Source organism: Bombina bombina, chromosome 4 (assembly GCF_027579735.1).
Source record: "Bombina bombina isolate aBomBom1 chromosome 4, aBomBom1.pri, whole genome shotgun sequence".
Taxonomy (NCBI): domain Eukaryota; kingdom Metazoa; phylum Chordata; class Amphibia; order Anura; family Bombinatoridae; genus Bombina; species Bombina bombina.
The window spans coordinates 147,807,144-147,828,527 of record NC_069502.1 but is presented as its reverse complement, the minus strand read 5'-3'; the positions used below and the strand labels follow the sequence as shown (position 1 = coordinate 147,828,527).

At 42.0% G+C, this 21,384-nt stretch overlaps 1 protein-coding gene across 1 annotated transcript in view; it reads right to left on the bottom strand.

Annotated features, from left to right (window-relative positions):
- Window positions 1–21,384, bottom strand: part of SMC6 (structural maintenance of chromosomes 6) — an 869,177-nt gene that overhangs the window by 436,305 nt on the left and 411,488 nt on the right. The window contains 1 exon segment of the mRNA XM_053711237.1: window positions 4,181–4,359. Within this exon segment, the coding sequence (XP_053567212.1) occupies window positions 4,181–4,359 (179 nt within the window).

Below are 21,384 nucleotides of genomic sequence, written 5' to 3'. Positions count from 1 at the left end.
ACTTTCTCCAACGGTGTGTCCGGTCCACGGCGTCATCCATTACTTGTGGGAATATTCTCTTCCTCAACAGGAAATGGCAAAGAGCACAGCAAAAGCTGCCCATATAGCCCCTCCTCAGGCTCCGCCCCCCAGTCATTCGACCGACGGTTAGGAGAAAAAAAGGAGAAACTATAGGGTGCCGTGGTGACTGTAGTGTATAGAGAAAAAAATTTTTCAAACCTGATTAAAAAACCAGGGCGGGCCGTGGACCGGACACACCGTTGGAGAAAGTAATTTATCAGGTAAGCATAAATTCTGTTTTCTCCAACATTGGTGTGTACGGTCCACGGCATCATCCATTAGTTGTGGGAACCAATACCAAAGCTTTAGGACACGGATGAAGGGAGGGAGCAAATCAGGTTACCTAAACGGAAGGCACCACGGCTTGCAAAACCTTTCTCCAAAAAATAGCCTCCGAAGAAGCATAAGTATCAAATTTGTAGAATTTGGCAAAAGTGTGCAGAGAAGACCAAGTCGCTGCCTTACATATCTAATCAACAGAAGCCTCGTTCTTGAAGGCCCATGTGGAAGCCACAGCCCTAGTAGAGTGAGCTGTGATTCGTTCAGGAGGCTGCCGTCCGGCAGTCTCATAAGCCAATCGGATGATGCTTTTCAGCCAGAAAGAAAGAGAGGTAGCAGTAGCTTTTTGTCCTCTCCTCTTACCAGAATAAACAACAAACAAAGATGAAGTTTGTCTGAAATCCTTTGTTGCTTCTAAATAGAACTTTAAAGCACGGACCACATCTAAATTGTGTAACAAACGTTCCTTCTTTGAAACTGGATTTGGACACAGAGAAGGAACAACTATTTCCTGGTTAATATTCTTGTTGGAAACTACTTTTGGAAGAAAACCAGGTTTAGTACGCAAAACAACCTTATCTGAATGGAACACTAGATAAGGTGGATCACACTGCAAAGCAGATAATTCAGAAACTCTTCTAGCAGAAGAAATAGCAACCAAAAACAGAACTTTCCAAGATAGTAACTTGATATCTATGGAATGTAAAGGTTCAAACGGAACCCCTTGAAGAACTGAAAGAACTAAATTTAGACTCCAAGGAGGAGTCATGGGTCTGTAAACAGGCTTGATTCTGACCAAAGCCTGTACAAAAGCTTGTACATCTGGTACAGCTGCCAGTCGTTTGTGTAACAACACAGATAAAGCAGAAATCTGTCCTTTTAGAGAACTCGCTGACAACCCTTTATCCAAACCCTTTTGGAGAAAGGAGAGAATCTTAGGAATTTTAATCTTACTCCAGGCGAATCCCTTGGATTCACACCAACAGATATATTTTTTCCATATTTTATGGTAAATCTTTCTAGTCACAGGTTTTCTGGCTTGAACCAGAGTATCTATCACTGAATTCGAAAACCCACGCTTGGATAAAATCAAGCGTTCAATTTCCAAGCAGTCAGCTGCAGAGAAACTAGATTTGGATGTTTGAATGGACCTTGTACTAGAAGATCCTGTCTCAAAGGTAACTTCCATGGTGGAGCCGATGACATATTCACCAGGTCTGCATACCAAGTCCTGCGTGGCCACGCAGGAGCTATCAGAATCACCGAGGCCTTCTCCTGTTTGATCCTGGCTACGAGCCTGGGAAGGAGAGGGAACGGTGGAAACACATAAGCTAGGTTGAACGACCAAGGCGCCACTAATGCATCCACTAGAGTCGCCTTGGGATCCCTGGATCTGGACCCGTAGCAAGGAACCTTGAAGTTCTGACGAGACGCCATCAGATCCATGTCTGGAATGCCCCATAATTGAGTCAACTGGGCAAAGACCTCAGGGTGGAGTTCCCACTCCCCCGGATGGAAAGTCTGACGACTCAGATAATCCGCCTCCCAGTTGTCTACTCCAGGGATGTGAATTGCAGATAGATGGCAGGAGTGATCCTCCGCCCATTTGATGATCTTGGATACCTCTCTCATCGCCAAGGAACTCTTTGTTCCTCCCTGATGGTTGATGTAAGCTACAGTCGTCATGTTGTCTGACTGGAATCTTATGAATCCGGCCTTCGCTAGTTGAGGCCAAGCCCGGAGAGCATTGAATATCGCTCTCAGTTCCAGGATGTTTATCGGAAGAAGAGACTCTTCCCGAGACCATAGACCCTGAGCTTTCAGGGAATCCCAGACCGCGCCCCAGCCTAATAGACTGGCGTCGGTCGTGACAATGACCCACTCTGGTCTGCGGAAACTCATTCCCTGAGACAGGTGATTCTGAGTCAACCACCAACGGAGTGAGTCTCTGGTCACCTGGTCTACTTGAATCTGTGGAGACAAGTCTGCATAGTCCCCATTCCACTGCATCCAAAAGAAACTGCGCAATTATGGCGCGAAAATGAGGCTCTGCCTACTATAGTGAAAGGCCCTTCCTGACTGGAAAGGTGTCTAAACGACTGCCTGGCGCCTAAAAACGTTCCCCAACAATAAAAGTTTTAGAAATCACTTAAAACTTCATAAAAAACTTAAATAAAGCAATCGATTTAGCCCACAAGAGTGTCAACCAGTGTATAGCCCATAATAAGCCTTCATTCTGTTAAGAGTCTAAGAAAATGGCTTACCGATCCCCAAGAGGGGAAATGACAGTCTTCTAGCATTACACAGTCTTGTTAGAAAATGGACTAGTCATACCTTAAGCAGAAAAGTCTGCAAACTGTTCCCCCCAACTGAAGTTCTCTGGGCTCAACAGTCCTGCGTGGGAACAGCAATTGATTTTAGTTACTGCTGCTAAAATCATACTCCTCTTTTAAACAGAACTCTTCATCCCTTTCTGTTTTAGAGTAAATAGTACAAACCGGCACTATTTTAAAATAACAAACTCTTGATAGCAGAATAAAAACTACAACTAAACACCACATACTCTTCACCATCTCCGTGGAGATGCTATTTGTTCAGAGCGGCAAAAAGAATGACTGGGGGGCGGAGCCTGAGGAGGGGCTATATGGGCAGCTTTTGCTGTGCTCTTTGGCATTTCCTGTTGGGGAAGAGAATATTCCCACAAGTAATGGATGACGCAGTGGACCGGACACACCAATGTTGGAGAAAAAGCAGCACAATATTGCACTACATTCAAAATAATAAACTCTTGATTGAAGAATCTTATCTAACACCTCACTTTACCTCTTCCTATAGCTAACTTAGGCAAAGAGAATGACTGGAGTGGGAGGGAAGGGAGGAGCTATTTAACAGCTCTGCTGTGGTGCTCGTTGCCTCCTCCTGCTGACCAAGAGGTGAATATCCCATTAGTAATTAAGATGATCCGTGGACTCATTGTGTCTTTAAAAAGAAATAGCTGGTGGGCAATGCTGAATTCTGCCAGGAGAATTCAGCCTGCCAGAGGTGAGCTGCGGCGACATGTACACCCCTGTCTGCCTTAGCTTGATAAATTTCCCCCTTTATGGTTACACATTTAGGATCAGTCCACATGTATTCTACACTAGCTCACAAAATTAAAATCTCTCTTATCCCTTTCCTCATATTATATATTTTAACATTTATTAAAAAACAGCATAATACTGTAATCGGTTGATACTTAGCATTCAACAATACATTATTTACACTTAAACACATCAGTTGTTTAGGTCTTTGTTAAATCAGTATCTGATATTGCCATTTCTATAAAGATCATTTGCACACCATTTTCACGCACATTTTCTTAACTGTTGTGACATACGTTTAACTGAAAAGGTAGGCCTGGCAGAGATGCAAGCTGATTTCTCTTTTAATAATTAAAACCTAACATTATTTGTATTAGTATGGGCCTGCTAATAATTTTACTAGCGTTCCTACTATTGAACCTGTTTGAACCATAAAAGGAGGACATTAGGTAAAATACCTTTTTGAAATCATGTCAAAGGAGCTTTGCAAAGTAATTCAAGGACAAGTTGTGCTGAAAACTCCCAGCTCAAATATAAGCTTAGTTGAATATTTATAATGTGGCAATAATGCAATCTGAAGAGATTTTCTGAAACTAAATAATTTTCATTGAAAGAGAGAGCTAAAGTGGAGGCAATACCAGTATATTAAGCAAACATCATTATGAAATAGAAAAGCATCTGCCTTTACAATTCAAGCCCAGCTAAACCAGGAAATAAAATTTCTATGTATATATGAAGTCACAAATGCAAAAGGCACTTACCTAGTGGTCCAATGGGTTTCTTTGTAAATTGGCCCTTTCTATAGGTCTCATCAATTGCGGCAAGAAAGGAGGGCATATTCTGGCCAAATCTTTTTAATCTATCAGTTTTACTATCTTGAAACTCTCTTAATTGTCGTTTATGGCGTTCCATTCTTTGTTTCAGTTCACGATCTTCTTGTCTGTGTAAACAAAGAAAATCAAGCTAGTCCCTCTCTCTGATAAGATGAGGCTATTTTCATTATAAAATGCATGTGACCCAATGTATACTGTTCCAGGTGTGTGTGTTTGTGTATGTGTGTATATATATATATATATATATATATTTATTTTCACACCTTGATAAATAACATCTCAACTGAGTCATTTTTAATGTTTTCAAAAAGGAAATTTATGCTTACCTGATAAATGTATTTATTTCTTGACACAGTGAGTCCACGGATCATCTTAATTACTGTTGGGAATATCACTCCTGGCCAGCAGGTGGAAACGAGCACCACAGCAAAGCTGTCAAATATCACTCCCCTACCCACAACCCCCAGTCATTCGACCAAAGGGAAAGGAGAAAGGCAGCAACATAAGGTGCAGAGGTGCCTGAGGTTTATAGAAAAATAAACGGTCTTAAAAATACAGGGTGGGCCGTGGACTCACCGTGTCAAGAAAGAAAGAAATTTATCAGGTAAGCATTAATTTCCTTTTCTTTCTAATGACATGGTGAGTCCACAGATCATCTTAATTACTTTTGGGAACCAATACCCAAGCCAGAGGACACGGATGATAAGGGAGGGACAAGACAGGTAACCTAAACGGAAGGCACCACTGCTTAAAGAACCTTTCTCCCAAAAGAAGCCTCAGCCGAAGCAAAAGTATCCAACTAGTAAAATGTTTAAAAAGTGTGAAGAGAGGACCAAGTGGCAGCTTTGCAAATCTGTTCCACAGAAGCTTCATTTTTGAAGGTCCAAGAAGAAGAAACAGCCCTTGTGGAATGAGCCGTGATTTTCTCAGGAAGCTGCTGTCCAGCAATCTCATATGCCAAGCGAATAACACTCCGCAGCCAAAAAGTAAGAGAAGTAGCCGTAGCTTTCTGACCCTTGCGCTTCCCACAGAAAACAACAAACAAAGAAGAAGACTGGGGAAACTACTTAGTCACCTGTAAATAATATTTCAACGCACGAACCACATCCAGGTTGTGCAAAAAACGCTCCTTATGAGAAGAAGGATTAGGACACAAAGAAGGAACAACAATCTCTTGATTAAAGGACCAGTCAACACTGTAGATTTGCATAATCAACAAATGCAAGATAACAAGACAATGCAATAGCACTCAGTCTGAACTTCAAATGAGTAGTAGATTTTTTTTTCTGATTCTGAATTTTAAAAGTTATGTCTCTTTCCACTCCCCCTGTACCATGTGACAGCCATCAGTCAATCACAAATGCATACACGTACCATGTGACAGCAATCAGCCATTCACAAATGCATACACGCTTATTCTTGCACATGCTCAGTAGGAGCTGGTGACTCAAAAAGTTTAAATATAAAAAGACAGTGCACATTTTGTTAATGGAAGTAAATTGGAAAGTTGTTTAAAATTGCATTCTCTATCTGAATAATGAAAGTTTAATTTTGATTGAGTGTCCCTTTAATATTCTTATCTGAAACAACCTTGGGAAGGAAACCTAAGGCAGTACACAGGACCACCTTATCAGAATGAAAAATAAGGTAAAGAGAATCACACTGCAGTGCTGAAAGCTCAGAAACTCTTCGAGCCGAAAAGAGATAGCAACCAAAAACAAAACCTTCCAAGATAACATTTTAATATCCAAAGAATGCATAGGCTCAAACGGAGCCTGTTGAAGAACTGTAAGAACCAAATTAAGGAGGAGAAGCAAACTTAAACATAGGCCGGATTCTAACCAAGGCCTGACAAAAAGACTGAACATCTGGCACATCGGCCAGACGCTTGTGCAACAAAATAAAGCAGAAATTTGTCCTTTCAAGGTACTTGCAGATAAACCCTTCTCCAGACCCACCTGGAGAAAAGACAAAATCCTAGGAATCCTAACTCTACTCCAAGAATAACCTTTGGATTCACACCAATAAAGATATTTACGCCATATCTTATAATAAATCTTTCTAGTCACAAGCTTGCGAGCATGAAGCACAGATTTAATAACCGACTCGGAAAACCCACGCTTAGATAATATCAAGGGTTCCATCTCCAAGCAGTCAGCTTCAGAGAAACGAGATTTGGATGAAGGAAAGGTCCCTGAAGTAGAAGGTCCTTCCTCAATGGAGTCTCCAAGGTGGAAGAGATGACATCTTCACCAAATCTGCATACCAGATCCTGTCTATTTCAAGCAATTACCCGAGGATGAAGAGCAAACGGAGGAAACCCATATGCCAGATTGAACTCCCAAAGAACTGCCAAAGTATCTATCAATACCGCCTGAGGATCCCTCGACCCGTACCTCAGGAGCTTGGCTCATTTTGACAAGATGCCATGAGATCCAACTCCGGCTGTCCACACCTGAGAATCAAGATGGAATACACCTCCGGATGGAGTTCCCACTCACCCAGATGAAATGTCTGTCTGCTCAGAAAATCGGCCTTCCAATTGTCCACCCCAGGAATGTGGATCGCAGACAGACAACAGTTGTGAGTCTCCGCCCACTGAATAATCCTGGCTACCTCTGTCTTTGCCAAGGAACTCCGAGTTCCTCCCTAATGATTGATGTAAGCCACTGACGTTATATTGTACGACTGAAATCTGATAAACTGGGCTGAAGCTAGCTGAGTCCAGGCCAACAGAGCATTGAAGATTGCCCTCAGCCCTAGAATATTTATGAGAAGAATCGACTCTTCCCGAGACCATAGGCCCTGAGCCTTCAACGAACCACAGACACCTCCCTATCCCAGGGGACTGGCATCCGTGGTCACTATTACCCAGGTAGGTCTGCAAAAGCAGGTTCCCTGAGAGAGAAGATCTTGAGGCAACAACCACAGAAGAGAATCTGTTGTCGCTTGAACCAGAACAATTCGAGGAGACAGACCCGCATAATCCCCATTCCATTGACTGAGCATGCATAACTGCAAGAGTCTGAGATGGAACCGAGCAAACGGAATGATGCCCATAGCTGACATCATCAGACCAATTACCTCCATGCACTGAGCCACTGACAGCTGAGGATAGGACTGAAGGGCAAGACAAGAATTGAAGATCTTTGTTCTTCTGACCTCTGTCAAAAAGATCTTCATCTCTAGAGAATCTATAATGGTTCCCAAGAATACCATCCTTGTAGCTGGAACCAATTAACTTTTTCCTAAATTCATCTTCCATCCGTGGGAGCGCAGAAAAGACAACAACAACTCTGTGTGGGAGTTTGCTTGTTGAAAATATGACACCTGAACCAGAATATCATCCAGATAAGGCGCCACTGCAACACCCCGCAACCTGAGCGCCACCAACGACGCTCCCAGGACCTTCAAGAAAAATCTGGGAGCCGTTGCAAGACCAAAAGGAAAGGCCACAAACTGAAAGTTTGTCTAGAAACGCGAAACCTTATAAACTTGTGATGGTCCTTGTGGATGGGAATATGCAGATACGCATCTTTTAAATCCACAGTAGTCATGAACTGACCCTCCTGAACCAAAGGAAGAATGGAACGGATAGTATCCATTTTCAACGATGGAACTCTGAGGAATTTGTTTACACCTTTGAAATCCAGAATAGGCCTGAAAGTACCCTCCTTTTTGGGAACCACGAACAGGTTGGAATGAAAACCCAGACCCTTTTTCTTGAATTGGAACAGGAACTATCAGTCCCAGATCAGAAATATTCTGGACACAACGTAAGAACGCCTCTCTTTTTATCTGGTCTACAGATAATCTTGAAAGGTGAAACCTGCCCCATGGAGGAAAACTTTTGAACTCCAACTTGTATCCGTGGGATACCACGTCCACCGCCCAGGGATCTGGAACATCCTGAACCCAAGTCTGAGCAAAAAAGGAAAGTCTGCTCCCCACAAGATCCGCTCCCGGGCAGGAGGCAGACTCTTCATGCTGACTCTGAGTCAGAGACGGGCTTCTTAGATTGCTTCCCCATGCTCCAAGAATGATTGGGCTTCCAGGAGGACTTGGGCTGTTCCTGCTTGGAAGAAGAAGGGGAAGGCATGCCTGCAAAGTTACGAAAGGAACGAAACTTACTCTGACGACCCTTCAACTTATTTCTCTTATTCTGTGGAAGGGAATGACCCTTTCCTTCCGTAATATCTGAAATAATCTCAGCTAGGCCCGGCCCAAACAAGGTCTTACCCTTGTAAGGAATAGACAAAAGCTTAGACTTAGAAGACACATCCGCAGACCAAGACTTCAAACACAAAGCCCTGCGAGCCAAAACAGCAAAGCCAGATATCTTTGCTCCCAGCTTGATGACCTGCAAAGAAGCATCCGTGATAAAGGAATAAGCCAACTTAAGACCCCTTCTATCCAAAATTTCCTCAAGAGGCGTATCTGCCTGAAAATCAGGCAACACATCAAACCAATATACTGCCGCACTAGTGATAGTAGCAATACACACCGCAGGCTGCCATTGCAACCCCTGGTGAACATACATCTTTTGAAGCAACGCCTCCAACTTCATATCCATAGGATCCCTAAAAGAACAGCTATCCTCTATGGGAATAGCAGTCCTCTTAGCTAAAGTGGAAATAGTTCCTTCGTCCTTAGGAACTGTCTGCCAAGACTCCTTAACAGAATCAGCAATTGGAAACATTTTCGTAAAAATAGGAGAAGGGGAAAAAGGAATCCCAGGCTTCACCCACTCCCGTGCAATAATCTCAGAAGCACGATCTGGAACAGGAAAAAACCTCGACCGCTGACGGAACATCAAAATAGTTATAGCTCACTAGATTTCTTAGGAGTGACTACAACCGGGCATCAGAGTCATCCAAAGTAGCTAAAACTTCCTTGAGCAGCACCCGGAGGTGCTCAAGCTTAAACCTGAAAGTTACCAATTCAGCATCAGCCAGTCAGAGATTTCCACCTCAGAGGCTACTGAAGAGTCCTCCCCCTCAGATCTATGAGAACTATTCAATATAGCCACACCTGATTCAGACACCTTACTCCCTGAATCCTTAAATCTCCTTTTACGCTTCCCCACCAGAACATCAGTTACCGCGGAGGATATCTGGGTAGCAATCTCCTGCAAGGAAACCTCAACTGGAGTAACAGATGAAACCTTGGGCACTGCATGAGTAGACACTACAGGATGGGACGTTTGAGGAGAAAGCTGCAGCATATCCTGGACAGAAGACCCCTGATCATCATCCGCCTTAGCTAATGATGGCTCAGATTCAAAAAGTCTATCCCTATAATGTAATGACCTATCAATACATGATGAACAAAAAGGGATTGGAGGTTCCACAGAGTCAAAGCATAAGCTACATGTATCCTCTTGCAAGGACTCTTGATCCATCTTTCACAAAAATAAATCAAATTAGATTACCAAAAATAAAAAAACGTTACTGTCCCTTTAAATTTTAAAAGGACAAATTTTTTAGTGCAAAAAAAAAAAACCTAAACCCTCCAGGCAGCCTCTGACCCTTCACAGACCCTGCTGGGAGCCTACCTGACCTCCTGCAAAACCAGAATGATACCCCCAATGATCAGGACTAGAAAAAAACTGCAGCGCAAAGAAAAACACAAGGCATTTTAACCGACAACACCACAAGCAACCTCCAAACAGACCGGAACACAAGCAGAGCTCCGGAAAAGCATGCAACTTAATTTCCGCCTCAGCGAACAACCCCTCCTATTCGTGGACGTGACCAAAAGACCGGCTGCCATAACTATGCAAGAAAAAACATAATTTATGCTTACCTGATAAATTTATTTCTCTTGTAGTGTATTCAGTCCACGGATCATCCATTACTTATGGAATATATTCTCTTCCCAACAGGAAATTGCAAGAGGATCACCCAAGCAGAGCTGCTACATAGCTCCTCCCCTCACATGTCATATTCAGTCATTCGACCAAAACAAGACGAGAAAGGAGGAACCATAGGGTGCAGTGGTGACTGAAGCATTAATTAAAATTTAGATCTGCCTTAAAAAGACAGGGCGGGCCGTGGACTGAATACACTACAAGAGAAATAAATTTATCAGGTAAGCATAAATTATGATTTCTCTTGTTAAGTGTATCCAGTCCACGGATCATCCATTACTTATGGGATACCAATACCAAAGCTAAGTACACGGATGATGGGAGGGACAAGGCAGGCACTTAAACGGAAGGAACCACTGCCTATAGAACCTTTCTCCCAAAAACAGCCTCCGAAGAAGCAAAAGTGTCAAATTTGTAAAATTTTGAAAAAGTGTGAAGCGAAGACCAAGTCGCAGCCTTGCAAATCTGTTCAACAGAGGCCTCATTCTTAAAGGCCCAGGTGGAAGCCACAGCTCTAGTGGAATGAGCTGTAATTCTTTCAGGAGGCTGCTGTCCAGCAGTCTCATAGGCTAAACGTATTATGCTACGAAGCCAAAAGGAGAGAGAGGTTGCCGAAGCTTTTTGACCTCTCCTCTGTCCAGAGTAAACGACAAACAGGGAAGAAGTTTGACGAAAATCTTTAGTTGCCTGTAAATAGAATTTCAGGGCACGGACTACGTCCAGATTATGCAAAAGTCGTTCCTTCCTTGAAGAAGGATTAGGACATAATGACGGAACAACAATCTCCTGATTGATATTCCTGTTAGAGACTACCTTAGGTAAAAACCCAGGTTTAGAACGCAGAACTACCTTGTCTGAATGGAAAATCAGATAAGGAGAATCACAGTGTAAGGCAGACAATTCCGAGACTCTTCGAGCCGAGGAAATAGCCATCAAAAATAGAACTTTCCAAGATAAAAGTTTAATATCAACTGAATGAAGGGGTTCAAACGGAACTCCTTGAAGAACTTTAAGAACCAAGTTTAAGCTCCACGGAGGAGCAACAGCTTTAAATACAGACTTAATCCTAGCTAAAGCTTGACAAAAGGCCTGGACGTCTGGTACTTCTGCCAGACACTTGTGCAAAAGAATAGACAGAGCAGAAATCTGTCCCTTTAAAGAACTAGCTGATAAGCCTTTTTCCAAGCCCTCTTGGAGAAAAGACAATATCCTCGGAATCCTAACCTTACTCCACGAGTAACTCTTGGATTCGCACCAATACAGGTATTTACGCCATATCTTATGGTAAATTTTTCTGGTAACAGGCTTTCGTGCCTGTATCAAAGTATCAATAACTGACTCGGAGAAGCCACGCTTTGATAGGATCAAGCGTTCAATCTCCACGCAGTCAGCCTCAGAGAAATTAGATTTGGATGATTGAAGGGACCTTGTATTAGAAGGTCTTTCCTCAAAGGTAGAGTCCATGGAGGACAGGACGACATGACCACTAGGTCTGCATACCAGGTCCTGCGTGGCCACGCAGGCGCTGTCAGAATCACCGATGCTCTCTCCTGTTTGATCTTGGCAATCAGTCGAGGGAGCAGAGGAAACAGTGGAAACACATAAGCCATGTTGAAAAACCAAGGAGCTGCTAGAGCATCTATCAGCTTCGCTCCCGGGTCCCTGGACCTGAAACCGTAAAGAGGAAGTTTGGCGTTCTGGCGAGACGCCATGAGATCCAGTTCTGGTTTGCCCCAACGATGGACCAGTTGAGCAAATACCTCCGGATGGAGTTCCCACTCCCCCGGATGAAAAGTCTGACAACTTAGAAAGTCCGCCTCCCAGTTCTCCACTCCTGGGATGTGGATCGCTGACAAGTGGCAAGAATGAGACTCTGCCCAGCGAATTATCTTTGAGACTTCCAACATCGCTAGGGAGCTCCTGGTTCCCCCTTGATGGTTGATATAAGCCACAGTCGTGATGTTGTCCGACTGAAATCTGATGAACCTCAGTGTTGCTAGCTGAGGCCAAGCTAGAAGAGCGTTGAATATTGCCCTTAGCTCCAGAATATTTATTGGGAGGAGTTTCTCCTCCTGAGTCCAGGATCCCTGAGCCTTCAGGGAATTCCAGACTGCGCCCCAGCCTAGGAGGCTGGCATCTGTTGTTACAATCGTCCAATCTGGCCTGCGAAAGGTCATGCCCCTGGACAGATGGACCCGAGATAACCACCAGAGAAGAGAATCTCTGGTCTCTTGATCCAGATTTAGTAGAGGGGACAAATCTGAGTAATCCCCATTCCACTGACTTAGCATGCATAATTGCAGCGGTCTGAGATGCAGGCGCGCAAATGGCACTATGTCCATTGCCGCTACCATTAAGCAGATTACTTCCATGCACTGAGCCACTGACGGGCGTGGAATGGAATAAAGGACCCGGCAAGCATTTAAGAGTTTTGATAACCTGGCCTCCGTCAGGTAAATTTTCATTTTTACAGAATCTATCAGAGTCCCTAGGAAGGAGACTCTTGTGAGTGGTGATAGAGAACTCTTTTCCACGTTCACCTTCCACCCATGCGACCTTAGAAATGCCAGAACTATCTCTGTATGAGACTTGGCAATTTGCAAGCTTGTCGTCTGTATCAGGATGTCGTCTAGATACGGAGCCACCGCTATGCCTTGCGGTCTTAGTACCGCCAGAAGAGAGCCCAGCACCTTTGTAAAGATTCTCGGGGCCGTAGCCAACCCGAAGGGAAGAGCTACAAACTGGTAATGCCTGTCTAGGAAGGCAAATCTTAGGAACCGATGATGATCTTTGTGAATCGGTATGTGAAGGTAGGCATCCTTTAAATCCACCGTGGTCATGTACTGACCCTCTTGGATCATGGGTAGGATAGTCCGAATAGTTTCCATTTTGAATGATGGAACTCTTAGGAATTTGTTTAAAATCTTTAGGTCCAAAATTGGCCTGAAGGTACTCTCTTTCTTGGGAATCACGAACAGATTTGAATAAAATCCCTGTCCATGTTCCGTCCGCGGAACTGGGTGGATCACTCCCATTACTAGGAGGTCTTGTACGCAACATAGGAATGCCTCTTTCTTTATTTGGTTTTCTGATAACCTTGAAAGATGAAATCTCCCTAGAGGAGGAGAAGCCTTGAAGTCCAGAAGATATCCCTGAGATATGATCTCCAATGCCCAGGGATCCTGGACATCTCTTGCCCACGCCTGGGCGAAGAGAGAAAGTCTGCCCCCCACTAGATCCGTTTCCGGATAGGGGGCCATCCCTTCATGCTGTCTTAGGGGCAAGTAGCAGGTTTTCTGGCCTGCTTGCCCTTATTCCAGGACTGGTTAGTTTTCCAGGCCTGTCTGTAACGAGCAACGGTTCCTTCCTGTTTTGGGGCGGAGGAAGTTGACGTTGCTCCTGCCTTGAAGTTTCGAAAGGCACGAAAATTAGACTGTTTGGCCTTTGATTTGGCCTTGTCCTGAGGAAGGGTATGACCCTTACCTCCCGTAATGTCAGCGATAATTTCTTTCAAGCCGGGCCCGAATAAGGTTTGCCCCTTGAAAGGAATATTAAGTAATTTAGATTTAGAAGTCACATCAGCTGACCAGGATTTAAGCCATAACGCTCTGCGCGCTTGAATGGCAAAACTGGAATTCTTAGCCGTTAGTTTAGTTAGATGTACAATGGCATCAGAAACAAATGCATTAGCTAGCTTAAGTGCTTTAAGCTTGTCCATAATTTCATCCAATGGAGCTGAGTGAATGGCCTCTTCTAGAGACTCAAACCAGAATGCCGCAGCAGCAGTGGCAGGCGCAATGCATGCAAGGGGCTGTAAGATAAAACCTTGTTGAACAAACATTTTCTTAAGGTAACCCTCCAATTTTTTATCCATTGGATCCGAAAAAGCACAACTATCTTCCACCGGGAGTGGTACGCTTAGCTAAAGTAGAAACTGCTCCCTCCACCTTAGGGACCGTCTGCCATAAGTCCCGTGTAGTGGCGTCTATTGGAAACATTTTTCTAAATATAGGAGGTGGGGAAAAGGGCACACCAGGTCTATCCCACTCCTTGCTAATAATTTCTGTAAGCCTTTTAGGTATAGGAAAAACGTCGGTACACACCAGATCCGTCACCTACAGAATGAAGCTCTCCGTCCTCATGTTCTGCAAACTGTGACGCAGTATCGGACATGGCTCTTGTAGCACCAGCGCGCTCTATTCTTACCCTAGAGCAATCGCGCTTGCCTCTTAATTCTGGCAATTTAGATAATACTTCTGTCAGGGTATTATTCATAATATTAGCCATGTCTTGTAAGGTGATTTGTATGGCCGTCCCTGATGCACTTGGCGCCACAATATCACGCGCCTCCTGAGCGGGAGGCGAAGGTACTGACACGTGAGGAGAGTTAGTCGGCATAACTTCCCCCTCGTTGTCTGGTGATAATTCCTTTATAGATAAAGACTGACCTTTATTATTTAAAGTGAAATCAATACATTTAGTACACATGTTTCTGTGGGGCTCCACAGTGGCCTTTAAACATAGTGAACAAACAGATTCATCTGTGTCAGACATGTTTAAACAGACTAGCAATAAGACTAGCAGACTTGGAAAACACTGTAAATAATTTTACAAGTAATAAAGAAAAACGCTACTGTGCCTTTAAGAAGCACAGAAAACTGTCACAGTTGAAATAACAATGAACCAAATCAGTTATAGCAAACAAATTTTCACAGTAAATGTATTAAGTTAGCAGAGCATTGCACCCACTTGCAAATGGATGATTAACCCCTTAAAATCCAAACGCTTTTTATAATTATGTATTTTTTAATACAGTCAAAAAACCACTGTCACAGGTCTGCTGTGACTGATTACCTCCCTCAAAATGACTTTTGAAGTCCCTTAAGCTGTCTGGAGATGACCCGGGTCAAGCAGAAGGAAGCAGGAAGACAGAGCCTGAATTTTTTACTTCGTCAAAAGAGCGCTAAAATAGGCCCCTCCTACTCAATATTACAATATTGGGAGTTTCAGTTAACTGTTTCTATGCAGAAATATTGTCAGCCATGTGGAAAAATTTTATGCCCCAACAAGTTTTATCACCAATGTACCTCACAAAACGATTAAACATGCCAGTAAAATCGTTTTAAAACATCCCTTTTTTAAGGAGCATGTATATCTATTGATAAGCCTGATACCAGTCTTCCTACTGCATTTAAGGCTTATAACATCACTTAGTATTAATAGCATTTTCTCAGTCAAATTCCATTCCTTAGAAAATTACTTTAGTGTATATATTTAAACCAGCCTGCTAACAGTCGCTCTCACTGTATTAAAGGCTTTTACTTACATTACATCGGTATCAGCAGTATTTTCTTAGTCAATTCCATTCCTTAGAAAAATAATTTACTGCACATACCTTGTTTGCAGGGTTCCCCGCACGCTATTCCCTTTCTGAAAGTTACCTCACTCCTCAGAATATGCGAGAACAGCCAGTGGATCTTAGTTACTGCCGCTAAGTTCATAGAAAACGCAGGCAGATTCTTCTTCCAAATACTGCCTGAGAATAAACAACACACTCCGGTGTCATTTTAAAATAACAAACTTTTGATTGAAGAAATAAACTAAGTATAAAAACACCACAGACCTCTCACAACGTCCTATCTTTTAAGTTGCAAGAGAATGACTGAATATGACATGTGAGGGGAGGAGCTATGTAGCATCTCTGCTTGGTTGATCCTCTTGCAATTTCCTGTTGGGAAGAGAATATATTCCATAAGTAATGGATGATCCGTGGACTGAATACACATAACAAGAGAAACATAATTTATGTAAGAACTTACCTGATAAATTCATTTCTTTCATATTAGCAAGAGTCCATGAGCTAGTGACGTATGGGATATACATTCCTACCAGGAGGGGCAAAGTTTCCCAAACCTCAAAATGCCTACAAATACACCCCTCACCACACCCACAATTCAGTTTAACGAATAGCCAAGAAGTGGGGTGATAAGAAAGGAGCGAAAGCATCAAAAATAAGGAATTGGAATAATTGTGCTTTATAGAAAAAAATCATAACCACCACAAAAAACATAATTTATGTAAGAACTTACCTGATAAATTCATTTCTTTCATATTAGCAAGAGTCCATGAGCTAGTGACGTATGGGATATACATTCCTACCAGGAGGGGCAAAGTTTCCCAAACCTTAAAATGCCTATAAATACACCCCTCACCACACCCACAATTCAGTTTAACGAATAGCCAAGAAGTGGGGTGATAAGAAAAAAGTGCGAAAGCATATAAAATAAGGAATTGGAATAATTGTGCTTTATACAAAAAAATCATAACCACCACAAAAAAAGGGCGGGCCTCATGGACTCTTGCTAATATGAAAGAAATGAATTTATCAGGTAAGTTCTTACATAAATTATGTTTTCTTTCATGTAATTAGCAAGAGTCCATGAGCTAGTGACGTATGGGATAATGACTACCCAAGAAGTGGATCTTTCCACACAAGAGTCACTAGAGAGGGAGGGATAAAATAAAGACAGCCAATTCCTGCTGAAAATAATCCACACCCAAAATAAAGTTTAATGAAAAAACATAAGCAGAAGATTCAAACTGAAAACGCTGCCTGAAGTACTTTTCTACCAAAAACTGCTTCAGAAGAAGAAAATACAACAAAATGGTAGAATTTGGTAAAAGTATGCAAAGAGGACCAAGTTGCCGCTTTGCAAATCTGATCAACCGAAGCTTCATTCCTAAACGCCCAGGAAGTAGAAAACTGACCTAGTAGAATGAGCTGTAATCCTATGAGGCGGAGTCTTACCCGACTCAACATAGGCAAGATGAATTAAAGATTTCAACCAAGATGCCAAAGAAATGGCAGAAGTTTTCTGGCCTTTCTAAAACCGGAAAAGATAACAAATAAACTTGAAGTCTTTCGGAAAGACTTAGTAGCTTCAACATAATATTTCAAAGCTCTAATAACATCCAAAGAATGCAACGATTTCTCCTTAGAATTCTTAGGATTAAGACATAATGAAGGAACCACAATGTCTCTACTAATGTTGTTGGAATTCACAACTTAGGTAAAAATTCAAAAGAAGTTCGCAACACCGCCTTATCCTGATGAAAAATCAGAAAAGGAGACTCACAAGAAAGAGCAGATAATTCAGAAACTCTTCTGGCAGAAGATATGGCCAAAAGGAACAAAACTTTCCAAGAAAGTAATTTAATATCCAATGAATGCATAGGTTCAAATGGAGGAGCTTGAAGAGCCCCCAGAACCAAATTCAAACTCCAAGGAGGAGAAATTGACTTAATGACAGGCTTTATACGAACCAAAGCTTGTACAAAACAATGAATATCAGGAAGAATAGCAATCTGTCTGTGAAAAAGAACAGAAAGAGCAGAGATTTGACCTTTCAAGGAACTTGCGGACAAACCCTTATCTAAACCATCCTGAAGAAACTGTAATATTCTCGGTATTCTAAAAGAATGCCAAGAAAAATGATGAGAAAGACACCAAGAAATATAAGTCTTCCAGACTCTATAATATATCTCTCTGGATACAGATTTACGAGCCTGTAACATAGTATTAATCACAGAGTCAGAGAAACCTCTTTGACCAAGAATCAAGCGTTCAATCTCCATACCTTTAAATTTAAGGATTTCAGATCCTGATGGAAAAAAGGACCTTGAGACAAAAGGTCTGGTCTTAACGGAAGAGTCCACGGTTGGCAAGAGGCCATCCGGACAAGATCCGCATACCAAAACCTGTGAGGCCATGCCGGAGCTACCAGCAGAACAAACGAGCATTCCTTCAGAATCTTGGAGATTACTCTTGGAAGAAGAACTAGAGGCGGAAAGATATAGGCAGGATGATACTTCCAAGGAAGTGATAATGCATCCACTGCCTCCGCCTGAGGATCCCGGGATCTGGACAGATACCTGGGAAGTTTCTTGTTTAGATGAGAAGCCATCAGATCTATTTCTGGAAGTTCCCACATTTGAACAATCTGAAGAAATACCTCTGGGTGAAGAGACCATTCGCCCGGATGCAACGTTTGGCGACTGAGATAATCCGCTTTCCAATTGTCCATACCTGGGATATGAACCGCAGAGATTAGACAGGAGCTGGATTCCGCCCAAACCAAAATTCGAGATACTTCTTTCATAGCCAGAGGACTGTGAGTCCCTCCTTGATGATTGATGTATGCCACAGTTGTGACATTGTCTATCTGAAAACAAATGAACAACTCTCTCTTGAGAAGAGGCCAAGACTGAAGAGCTCTGAAAATTGCACGGAGTTCCAAAATATTGATCGGAAATCTCACCTCCTGAGATTCCCAAACCCCTTGTGCCGTCAGATACCCCCACACAGCTCCCCAACCTGTAAGACTTGCATCTGTTGAGATTATAGTCCAGGTCGGAAGAACAAAGAAGCCCCCTGAACTAAACGATGGTGATCTGTCCACCATGTCAGAGAGTGTTGTAAAATCGGTTTAAAGATATTAATTGAGATATCTTTGAGTAATCCCTGCACCATTGGGTCAGCATACAGAGCTGAAGAGGTCGCATGTGAAAACGAGCAAAGGAGATCGCATCTGATGCGGCAGTCCTAAGACCCAACATTTCCATGCATAAGGCTACCAAAGGGAATGATTGTGACTGAAGGTTTTGACAAGCTGATATCAATGTTAAACTTCTCTTGTCTGACAAGGACAGAGTCATAGACACTGAATTTATCTAGAAACCTAAAAAGGTTACCCTTGTCTGAGGAATCAATGAACTGAATGGTAAATTGATCCTCCAACCATGAAATTGAAGAAACAACACAAGTCGATTCGTATGAGATTCTTCGAAAATGAGAAGACTGAGCAAGTACCAAGATATCGTCCAAATAAGGAAATACCAAAACCCTATTCTCTGATTACAGAAAAAAGGGGCACCGAGAACCTTTGAAAAAAATTCTTGGAACTGAGGCTAGGCCAAACGGTAGAGCCACAAAACTGGTAATGCTTGTCTAAAAAGAGAATCTCAGACACTAAAAGTGATCTGGATGAATCGGAATATGCAGATACACATCCTGTAAATCTATTGTAGACATATAATGCCCTTGCTAAACAAAAGGCAGGATAGTCCTACAGTAACCATCTTGAATGTTGGTATCCTAACATAACGATTCAATAATGACAGATCCGGAACTGGTCTGAAGGAATTGACCTTCTTTGGTACAAATGAAGAGATAAAATAAAACCCCAGCCCCTGTTCCAGAACTGGAACTGGCATAAATACTCCAGCCAACTCTAGATCTGAAACACATTACAGAAATGCTGAGCCTTTGCTGTGTTAACTGGGACACGGGAAAGAAAAGAATCTCTTAGCAGGAGGCCTTAACTTGAAGCCAATTCTGTACCTTTCTGAAACAATGTTTCTGAAACCAGAGATTAAGAACGGAATTGATCCAAATTTCTTTGAAGAAAACGTAATCTGCCCCATACCAGCTGAGCTGGAATAAGGGCCGCACCTTCATAGGTACTTAGGAGCTGGCTATAGGTTTCTATAAGGCTTGGATATATTCCAAACTGGAAATAGTTTCCAAACTGATACCGCTCCTGAGGATGAAGGATCAGGCTTTTGTTCCTTGTAAGGAAAGGAACTAAAATGATTATTTACCCTGGAAAGAAAGGGAAAGCAAAGATGACTTAGAAGACATGTCAGCATTCCAAGTTTAATCCATAAAGCTTCTCTAGCTAAAATAGCTAGAGACATATACCTGACATCAACTCTAATGATATCAAAAGATGGTATCACCAATAAAATTATTAGCATGTTATAGAATAATAATAATGCTATAAAATTATGATCTGTTACTTGTTGCTCTAAAGCTTCTAATCAAAAAGTTGGAGCTGCAGCAACATCCGCTAAAAATATAGCAGGTCTAAGAAGATTACCTGAACATAAGTAAGCTTTTCTTAGAAAGGATTCAATTTTCCTATCTAAAGGATCCTTAAATGAAGTACTATCTGCCGTAGGAATAGTAGTACATTAGCAGGAGAAGAGATAGCCCCATAACCTTAGGGATTTTTGTCTCAAAAAACTCTAATCTGTCAGATGGCACAGGATATAATTTGCTTAAACGTCTAGAAGGAGTAAATAAATTACCCAAATTATTCCATTCCCTGGAAATTACTTCAGAAATAGCATCAGGGAGATAAAACACTTCTGGAATAACTACAGGAGATTTAAAAACCTTATTTAAACGTTTACATTTAGAATCAAGAGGACCAGAATCCTCTATTTCTAATGCAAATAACACTTCTTTAAGTAAAGAACGAATAAATTCCATCTTGAACAAATACAAAGATTTATCAGCATCAACCTCTGAGACAGAAACCTCTGAACCAGAAGAACCATTATCAGTATCAGAATGATGATGTTCATTTAAAAATTCATCTGAAAAAAGAGAAGTTTTAAAAGACTTTTATGTATACTAGAAGGAGAAATAATAGACATAGCCTTCTTAATGGATTTAAAAAATAAAATCTCTTATGTTATCAGGAACACTCTGAAAATTAGATGTTGACGGAACAGCAACAGGTAATGTAACAGTACTAAAGGAAATTTTATCTGCATTAATAAGTTTGACATGACATGCAATACAAATAACAGCTGGAGAAACAGATACCAAAAGTTTATAGCAGATACACTTAGCTTGGTAGCTCCAGTACTGTGCAGTGACTTTCCTGAAGTAACTTCTGACTCAGTTGCAACGTGGAACATCTTGCAATATGTAAAAGAAAAAAACAACATATAAAGCAAAATTGATCAAATTCCTTAAATGACAGTTTCAGGAATGGGAAAAAATGCCAAAGAACAAGCTTCTAGCAACCAGAAGCAATAAAAAATGAGACTTAAATAATGTGGAGACAAAAGTGACGCCCATATTTTTTCGCGCCAAATAAGACGCCCACATTATTTGGCGCCTAAATGCTTTTTGGCGCCAAAAATGACGCCACATCCGGAACGCCGACATTTTTGGCGCAAAATAACGTCAAAGAATGACGCAACTTCCGGCGACACGTATGACGCCGGAAACGGAAATAGAATTTTTGCGCCAAAAAAGTCCGCGCCAAGAATGACGCAATAAAATGAAGCATTTTCAGCCCCCGCGAGCCTAACAGCCCACAGGGAAAAAGTCAAATTTTAAGGTAAGAAAAATGTTAAATTAAAATGCATTATCCCAAATATGAAACTGACTGTCTGAAAATAAGGAAAG